We start from the raw sequence: 10,190 nt of genomic DNA, 5'->3' as shown, positions 1-10,190 counted from the left end.
AATTACTTCCTCACGTATCCTGCCCCTACACACTAGCTGACTAGCTGTGTAGCCCGTGCTACTATGTAGTAGCATCGTTTCTCACAATTATAAACTTATGTTTGGTTATGTAATGTCTGTCTTCCTAAGTAGAATTTAATCTCTATAAAAGCAGGGACCTCATCTTGTTCAGAGCAGTATCGCCAATACCATTGTTGCACTGCCAGTTGCTCATCTTTTGAGCCACCACTTGGTGTGCGCCATCTTCCTCCTCTCCTGCCCTGGTTCACTGGGGCAATGCTTGCTCTAAGCTATTGATATTGCTATGCCACAGCTGCTCACTAGGGACACAGTACCTACAGCACATCTGCCAAATCAACCTGCTTCTGCAGTCACCCCAAGGATGGAAAACAGCTTTGTGCTTTGCCCTCTACCTGGGCTATGCTGTATTAACAATATTACAAATACTGTATTAATGATTACAAATATTGTATTAATGATAATAGCCAACATGTATTAAGCACTTACCATGTGTAAGCCACTGTGTACAGTGCTTTATAAATTCTCAAATTTTTCCTTACAATATGACCTTATGAAGTCAGTGTCATTATCTCTAAGAAACAATCTTAGATAAATTAAGTTGTTCGATGTCACTGGTGAGAAATAATTTGAATCCAGATCTGTCCGACTCCAAACCTATGATGCCTTGTATATATCCTCAGTGCCTGTCTAGGTATGGTTTTCAACTTTGGTCATTTCCTATAAACTGGAACATGGTCAAACCTGAACAGAGACTTTCACAATTCAGAGGTGAGCCAATTGGCAAAGTCATTGGGTCCAATGTGCTGAATTATGAAAGACTGGACAGACAAGCAAAGTTGTGTATCCATGATACTAGAGGGACTAAACCTCCAGACCAAGCTCAAAGGGCTAGTCCTGGATAATCCTGAGCCTTGGGCATTCTGGATTTCTCTAGTGGGTTCTATGACATCTGTGTATGGTTTCAGAAAAATCCATTGACATTGACACTTTCTAGAATACTGTTAGTTCTTCTCAAGGCCATTTGCATGAAAGTGATTTATGTTCAGCTCTTATCTTAGTGTTAGACTGTGAGCTCCTTGAAGGCAGAATTTAGATGTTATTTGCATCTGCTCAGAAGCCAGCATACTTCCTGGAATGTTGCCAGGTTTAGCAAAAACCAAAACAGAACATTTGTTGTTTGTCTGAAATTCAAATTTAACTGGGTGTCCTGTGTTTTTTCTGGCAACCCTATTCCTGGCACATAGCTAACCTCAATAAATAGTGATGAGTGAGAGGATGAATGAATGACTAGCACAGTACCAACAAATGGAGAGATAAACTGGTAAAAACTTCAATTGACCATATAAAAGGCACTCATCTAAATTATGCCTAACAATCACGGAACAACACACTGTGTCTGGTTAACGTACTACTTTTTAACGTCTGACAATCTGGCTTTGATTGGAGATGCATTTTCTATCCATGCTTTGTCAGCCACTTTTACTCAGTGTCCATGTGGGAAGAATACTAATCTCCTGGTAATGAAGGTGTTTTGTTCCAATCATTTCACATCTTAATTCCTCACATTTCTGATTTCATGTTTGTTTAATTGTTTATTAGTGTATACCAGTTGTACAAGAAAATTGATTTTGGGTGGTATATGGGATTCAGTCATTCTGAAGTACAATCATCTCTGTATCTTCCTTTAAAATTGCCAAAATTGTGCTTTTACTCCAGTTGAACCCTGGGGTTTTGGGTAAAGTCATTCACCGTGATTAAACCATCAGGCCCAATTCTGTTTGGAAAAAGGTACATCTGCAGTTAGTTCACTGACAGTTAATTTAAGAAAGAAAATATACAAACAACTTTCTCATTTCACATTAATTCTGCTGTTGCTCCTTTTTCTCTTAACTTTGTTTTTCTGAGACAAGGTCTGGCTCTGTCGTCCACGCTGGAGTAAGTGATGCAATCTCAGCTCACTGCAACCTCAAGCCATCCTCCCAATTAACTGATACAGACACACACCACCATGCCCAGCTACTTTTTGTATTTTTAGTAAAGATGGGGTTTCACCATATTGCCCAGGCTGGTCTTGAACTCCTTAGTTCAAGCCATTCACCCACCCTAGGATTACAGGTGTGAGCCACCATGCCCGGCCCTCTTTTCCTCTTAACCCTTGACTCCCTCCTCTCCTCCTCCTCCTCCACTTCGGTTCCACTGGTCATAGCTAAGTGTGAGTCAGAGTTATTGGGGGCCTTATAAAGACACAGATTCCTGGGCTCCACCCCTAGAGTTTATGATTCCATAGGTCCAGGGTATATAGCCTGAGATTCTGCATTTCTAACATGTTCTCAGGTGCTGCTGCCGCTACTGCTAGTCTCAGAAGGACTTAAAGAATTGTTGTCCTATATCATTCTTTTCCTTCCTCTTCTCCTTCCCTTTCCCCTTTTCTTTCAGATCCATATTTCATGTCCTCACTTTTCTGTTCCCAGAGCAGCATAATACAATAATCTCCCTCTGTCTTGGCCCCATAGATTTGTTTTCCTGGTATTCTTTCACCTCCAATGGGTAAAAGTTAACTTACACTTCCCGTTCAATGTAGTTTAGCATCCTGCTGACGTGTGATGCAGAGATCTCTCCATCCACTTCGGCAATATACGTGTAGAGAAACTGGAAGGTGCTGAACGGGATCCGGGGCAACCCACCATTATGGTCACATGATAAGACCTCACACACTATCTTGAGAGTTTTGGTAATAGTCTATAAAAGTTACATAAAATGAGGAGAAAGTTACTCTTCCAGGCAATATTCCTGAGATCCATTTAGATACAAGAAAGAAAACAAAAATATTCCTCTTATAAAATGAAGTGGGAACAATTTAAGATTCTAGAAAACTTGAAATTTTTACATTCAAATGTCACTAATTCATTCTAAAAAATATTAAGTATTGGGTATCTTTATTTTTTTCTTTCTTTGTTGGAAGACTACTCAAGGAATTAAATTTATAATTCCTAAATACTTTTAAGATATTTGTTACTTTAGTCTGAATAACCTCACTAAAGGAGGGAAGTTGATTTGCATTATATATAATTAGAATTATTTCTTATTACCCTCTAATCATATTTCTAAAGGGCTGAGATAAATGGTCTAGCCTATATACTCCAGCAAGATACTATATACTCCATCCAGCAAGACACAGTAGAGAAGGTAAGAGAAGGGTAAGTTCCCCAGGAAAATAGAGTCCCAAGAAGATACTGGAAAAATGGTTTTGAACATCAAGCTAAATGTTCCTCTAAAGCATCTGGGCCCATCTAAATAGAATCACCTAGTGCTTTATTTAATATTACGTAATACTAACCCTTATATTGCTGGGGAAATATTGGTTGACAATGAGTGCCAGGAATTTTAATAGAAGGGTTACTACAGAAGCAAACCCTCCTTACAGTGAAACTTGAACATTAAAGGAGCATGCTCAGAACTAATCTCATGTCGTTAAATAAACCCACCCTTTGAATAAATGATACAAGCGAAAGAGTTGTGAAATGAAGGTCAGCATACAGATCTTGGTGGTTTACTGAAACTGATGATGTACAGATCATCCTGACACACCCTTCCAGGGATCAGTGAAAGATCAGTCCTGAGTGGTGGCTTAGGGTGAGTGAAAAAGCAGCTGCTGTGTCTTCCCACATGATTAGTAGAGGAGACTTGTCCTGCCTTAGCAGTTGATGTTTGCTGTTCTCCTCTCATTCTCTCCCAGAACAGAATGATTGCCTAGATGGGGCTTCTCTTACTGTGGTGTGTGTTACCCAGGAGTGTAATCTATGTCAGGAGGTACTGAGGTACTGAGGATATGAATAAACTCTTCCTTGAGTGATAGTTTGACTTGATGGCAAGTAATTTAAACATAATTTGTAATAATTATTAATTTTAATTGAGTTAATATTTAAAATTTGTTTCTTTACATTTAATAAGCATTGTTATTTTATGAAACAAAATTTTTGATAAACCACACGATGTCAAAAAAAATTGAGTTTGAGGCAGGCCACCTTCCTTTCCTCTCCCCTGCCTCTGGGGGTCCTCTCATGGAAATCGCTGTGAAACACTGCATCTTCTAGGCACTTCCACTTAATTCAGAGTGGGTGGGAGGGCAGGCATGGGCTAACTAGTATACACGAGGCTGTCTGGGAGGATGGTAAGTCATGCTTGTGAGTGGGAGAATGGTTTGGGGTAGATTTGCAAGCACACTCTGAACTTTATAATTTCTACCCACAGCTCACCCATTTCTGTAAACAAACAAACAAAAACAACCCTCTGCACCCCTAATGCTTTGTTCTGTTGCCCTCTCCCATGGGGTGCTGGTATGGGCTGAATTGTTCCCCCGAAAATTCATATGTCGAAGCCTTAACCCCAGAACTGGAGAATGTGATTGTATTTGAACATATGACCTTCAAAAAGATAAGTTAAAATGAAGTCAGTAGGGTGTCTTTATAAGAACAGGAGTTAGGACATAAAGAGAGAGTCAGCCATGTGGGCACAGAGGGACACAGTTCGAGAAGCTGGCCATTTTTAAGCCAAGGAGAAACGCCTCAGAAGAAAGCAATCCTGCTGACAGCTTGTTCCCAGAACCTCTGTCCTCCAGAACTGAGAGACAACAAATTTCTGTTGTTCAAGCCACCAAGTCATGGCAGCCCTAACAAACTAACATAGGGGCTGTCAGCCCTACGCATCATCTTTTATTGATCATTCAAACAACAAACCTTCAAATTCTATTACCTCGTAAGATTTTAAAATATTTTTAAAGATTTAATAAATGGATGAGTGGATAAATAACTATTTGTACTAGAGCTATTTGGTAAACTGACATAAATCTAAAGTAAACAGATCTTCATTCTCTTGCACAATATTTTTTTGGGGATCCATTTCACAGAGGTAGTCTTTAAACATCTTGCAAGCTTCATTTTCAAAGTCAGAGGTGAAAGCCTTGAAATGTGAATTGTTTGCTTTAAAAAAAGTCACTCTTTTCAGTGAACATGATTATTTTCTACATATGTGATCTCTTACTTTTTTAATAATCAGTTCAGTGGAACAGGAGGTGGCATAGGCCAGTCCAGAAGAAGGAGTGCTGAAGGGAGGAGGAATGCAGGTCTGCATGCCATCGCATTCTGAATAATGTGCATTAGACGCAGAGAGCTCAAGATAGAGCAAATGTACCCATTACCTACTGGAGTAAAAATTCCTGTTACTAGACTCTTCTACAAGGAACAAACTGGCTTTTCTGAATGGCATAGAGATCATGTCTTGCTGTTGAATTGGCAAAGGAAAGAGAAATTCTGGGCTTGCCTCTAAGGATATATGAATTAACTAGGATGCAAGGTCTCCACCAGATGGTGACCCCTGACTTAGTCTCAGCTATAACAAAATACCTTAGACTGGGTAATTTATAAACAACATAAATTTATTGCTGACAGTTTTGGAGTCTGGGAAGTCCAAGACCAAGGAGCCAGCAGATTTGCTCTCTGGTGAGGGCCTGTTCCTCATGAATGATGCTTTCTATGTGTCCTCAGTTGGTGGAGGGGCAACTTTTATAAGGGCACTAATCCCATTCATGAGGGCTCCACCCTCGTGACCCAATCAACTCCCAGAGGCCCTACTTTTAAGGCCATCATCTTGGAAGGTGAGATTTCAATTTATGAATTTTGGGAGGACACAAGCATTCACACCGTATCACTGACCAGCCCCACATTTAAGATCCCAGAAATAGTCCAGCATGATAGAAATGAATATAAGGATATTGATTACTGGTTTCATAGGGCACCCCTTATTTACAGACTTAACCTCCAGGCTGACTTTACCTCTAGGGGTTCTTTGACATGGGGATGATGTGGAACAAAGTCAGATATGTCAAGGCCTCTTAGAATTGGAGGAGCTCACTGTTATTCAGAGGTAGGCCTGAGGGTGTCTCAGAGGAAGCAGAGAAGTGGGGATAGAATCACAGGATGTCAGAGGTAGATGAACCTCATGGAACATTGAATCCCACCTCCTTGTTTTAGAAAGGAAGTAGAAAGATCCAATTCACCGTTTCCCCTCTCCAGTTTGGGAGGCAGGTACATCAGAGGAAAGTTCGCATCTACACAGTGGACCAAACAGAGGGAGGGTTGGAATTTGACTTTCCAAAGTCACTCTTTGTTACTCTGAGGTATGGGGATAAGGGAAGGGCTCAGACACATCACACACTGGTGAGGGGCTGTGAAGTAGACCACCAGAGCCAGGGAGCAGATAGGACACCCTGGCAAAGACTCAAAGAGGCCCTCAACCCCATTGAGAACTGAAATGAGTCGGTCGGGGAGGCATCGTTAGCCTTTCACCAGTCTGGGAGAGACGAGACCAAAAATGTAAGCTGCAAGCAGCTAGCAACCAGACAGACAGGCATTGCCATGGAGACCAGAGATGCCAGAGAAGACTGAGGGCTGTGGGAAATGACTGCTCTGTGGTCCTAGAGTCACCTCTTTCCATCTAAATTCAACTGCCATCTTGGAGAAGAGAGCGTGGTGAGAAAAACCTGAGATACTGGGTAATTTACCGTTAGGCTGTTTCAGTTACTGCATCAGACTAAAATTTCAGGATTGGATTGAATTTATTTATTATTTGACCCTTTGTGGGTGGGGTAGATCAACAAGATCATAATTAACTGCAGATAAAATATTAAAGATACATTTTCCCATATAAATGCTGTAATTTTCAAACTTGTATGTATCTCAGGGATTCTTTCAAAAAACCATGTTTTTGATTCATTTTAAGTTATTTTAACAATGTTTAACAATGTAAGTCCACATATAAGATACCCAAGCTTTAGATATCTATACATATAAACTGATTTCAGCATCTTTGGCTTCAAAACAGTAAAATTGCGGCCGGGCGCGGTGGCTCAAGCCTGTAATCCCAGCACTTTGGGAGGCCGAGATGGGCAGATCACGAGGTCAGGAGATCGAGACCATCCTGGCTAACATGGTGAAACCCCGTCTCTACTAAAAAAAAAAAACTACAAAAAACTAGCCGGGCGAGGTGGCGGCGCCTGTAGTCCCAGCTACCCAGGAGGCTGAGGCAGGAGAATGGCGTGAACCCGGGAGGCGGAGCTTGCAGTGAGCTGAGATCCGGCCACAGCACTCCAGCCTGCGTGACAGAGCGAGACTCCGTCTCAAAAAAAAAAAAAAAAAAAACAGTAAAATTGCTTTTCCAGTATCAAACAAGTCAAATTTGGAAAAGGCATAAATCTGTATGAACATCCTGCATCCATGGAGGTGTCATGACTAAATTCAGAAATAGCCTTATCTCTCTTTTTTTTTTTTTTTTTTTTTTTGCTTTCTTGTGTCTGAGTTTTGCATCTAATTCTGTTTATTACATAGTTTTCTATAAGATTGTACCCCCTTTAAAAAGTGTCTATTGATACATATTCTAGGTGTCTGGAAGTCTTTTTCTGCAGCCGGCTCTTGGCTGTCTCTGGGAATGTGAATGGAGGGAGTGGAGTGAGAATAAGTCTGAGGGCAATATTCATAAATAATCCAAGAACTACACTGTAGTCAGCTCTCCCCAGAGCCTGACGATGGTGTCTCCCTCTGCCCCTCCCAGCCCCTGCTTCTGCCCGACGAGCACAGAAAAGACTTTGCTTTAGAGAGGAGAAGGACGAGGCGAGAAGAGGCATGTTTCTCATCAGCCCTGGAGAGTTGACCACGTGTATAGATCCACTGCCCTTCCAGGCCCGGAGGGAGACTGCCCCCTCAGGAACAAAAAACAGTCAAGCTAACTTACAACTCCAAGAGCGCTGCAAGCAAGGGCTAAAAACTTCAGCCACTCGATCTCCTCCGTGAAGTGACCCACATTCATCACACTATTAAACAGATCTGTTGGAAGATTCACCACTTTCCACATCTGGGCCAGCTCCTCTGCGTGGACGATCAGTCTCCCAGCAACCTGCAGGGCAGGCGACAGACACAACACAGAGATGTGGGAGAAGTTGAGACAAGGCCCTGAGAAACACCCCGCCCCCAGGCCAGGTCCACATCTCCCAGCACATGGCAAGGGGCAGGAGGGGGTGTTAGGAAGGTACAAGATGGCTCTGTGTGGCAGTGATCTTCGCAAATCCTAGTGAAGAGCATGCTGAAATATAATTTATTAATTGTTAAACTTTAGGTGTCAGAATTATGCAAAAGATATACATTTATATTACATTTTAATTTCTGGTGATGCTTTTATCTGCTATTGTATTCCTAAATTGTTTTATTCCTTATATGACAGAACAGCCTGAAAACAAAACCAGGGGGTAGATGGCTTACCTCAGACCACTAATTAATGGTAAAATTAAAACAAGACATAGGTCTCTTTCTTCCGGATTGCACTGAGTTCTTAGATCTAGACCTGAAGCGCATCCCTCATGCTTTCCCTGGAATGATGTGGGGTATGTGGCTGACCCACGGGGATTTGGTCTGGACGCCTAATGTTGCTTGATCCCAGGTACTTTAGAGCTCTGTCATGTTCACTGCAAAAGGTACTTGGTGGATAAAAGGCGGGAAGGTGACTGGTTGTTGGCCACCAATGCAACAAGAGCACAGATGCCCCTGATGAAGTGCTCCACCACCTTTCCTGACCCTCTGATTCTAGTGAAATGCTAAGCCTCTGGGACCAAGGTAGTTAGCCACACCAGTCCTAAATCACCCCTAACCTCTCTGTCCTGGATCATAAAGCAGGGTATGGTGGTGCTCAACCGTATTTCCTGGGAATTGGCCAAACCACAAACTTTCTCAAGCTGGACCCTCCTCATGCATTCATTCACCAGGCAGCTGCCAGGATGATGTGGCTGTGAAGAGGCTCACAGCCTCTCCCTAAAAGCTAAAAGCTATATCTGGACCTGGGATAGCTGGGGAGCTGAAATATGCCCTTCCCCAAACTGTGATTGGCATATTATGGTCTTGATCAGTAAGGGAGACACTGTGGAGTGACTGAGGGCCTGCACTTTTCTGGAGAGATGAGATTAGCATTGCATTGATCCCCTGTACATTCTGCCAGCTTCAAGGAAACCTGGGATGACCCCACCAATGACTCAGCCTACAGCCTATTTCAAAATTATTCCCATTTCCCCAAGGGAAGGTTTACTTTCAGTCCACGGTTTAGTGTATTTTAGGGTGGTGCTAAGTGGTCAGCTGACTGGCAGGAGAACAGAGGGCTTTCATCTGTACCCACCCAGCCTCAACACTGTGCTACATTCCCCTCAATGCTGCAGCAGGGCCCTTACCTGAGAATGCAGGAGCTTTAACAGCTCAGGTGTTAGCTCTGCCCAGTTACACAAAGCAACTCGCTCAGACCGCTCTCTCACTGGAGGCGTCTCTCCACGGGACAGGGCCTCAAAATAACTACAAGAAAAAAAGTCAAGAGAGTAGGAGGAGCATCCTATATCCAGTGGCCTCTGGCTGTTCTAGCAATCCTTCCCCCTTTTTCTGAGGGAAGGAGGTAGAGAAAGGAACCTTTGTGAAGTGGCTTCTATGTGTCATTGTGTTTAGTTCACTTACATATGGGAAAAGCCTGAATGTGTTACTCTCCACTTAGGGCACAGAGAATGCTTAGAGAATACAAAGCTTTGTTCTTCTCTAAGGATGAGGAAGAACCAAGAAAAATTTGGGTATGCAATTCCCTGGAGCATATCGGGTTCAGGTTTTTTTTTTTTTTTTCATCTCTGAATGTTTTATACGTGCAGATATATATTACATATGTATATATACTCTTGTATACATATGTATTATGTGCATATATGTATTACATATGTATATATAATCTTGGGAAGAGAATTTGGAAGAGAACTAAAAAGTAATGTATGTAAAAAAGGGGAAGACAGCACAGGAATGGTGGCTAGGGCCTGTAATCCGGCGAATCCAGAGGCTAAGGCTGGAGGACTACTTGAGCCCAGGAGTTTGAGGCTGCAGTGAACTATAATTGTGTCACTACACTCCAGACTGGGTGACAGAGTGAGACCCCCATCTCTGAAGAAACAAAAAAGGAGGGAAGGGGAAGAGATGGAAGTATCCTAGGGGTGAATCAGGAAGGGTTTCTGGCCGGAGGTAGTGAGGCTTGGGGCTTCAAGAGGGAAGGGAGAGAGGGTTGTCAGGGCACCGTGCAAGGCTCAGGAGAGAAGACAAGCCAAA

At 42.5% G+C, this 10,190-nt stretch overlaps 1 protein-coding gene across 1 annotated transcript in view; it reads right to left on the bottom strand.

Annotated features, from left to right (window-relative positions):
- Positions 1–1,645: 1,645 nt before the first annotated feature.
- Positions 1,646–10,190, bottom strand: part of LOC111542011 (ropporin-1) — a 15,965-nt gene continuing 7,420 nt past the window's right edge. The window contains exons 2-5 of the mRNA XM_023211165.1: positions 9,287–9,404; positions 7,807–7,968; positions 2,585–2,760; positions 1,646–1,795 (exon numbers count right to left, since the gene is read on the bottom strand). Coding sequence (XP_023066933.1) covers positions 1,729–1,795; positions 2,585–2,760; positions 7,807–7,968; positions 9,287–9,404 — 523 coding nt within the window. The 3' untranslated portion in view covers positions 1,646–1,728. The remainder of the gene's footprint in view (positions 1,796–2,584; positions 2,761–7,806; positions 7,969–9,286; positions 9,405–10,190) is intronic.

This window comes from Piliocolobus tephrosceles, chromosome 2 (assembly GCF_002776525.5).
Source record: "Piliocolobus tephrosceles isolate RC106 chromosome 2, ASM277652v3, whole genome shotgun sequence".
Taxonomy (NCBI): domain Eukaryota; kingdom Metazoa; phylum Chordata; class Mammalia; order Primates; family Cercopithecidae; genus Piliocolobus; species Piliocolobus tephrosceles.
The sequence above is the reverse complement of the archived record's forward strand: the minus strand, read 5'-3'. Positions and strand labels throughout refer to the sequence as shown.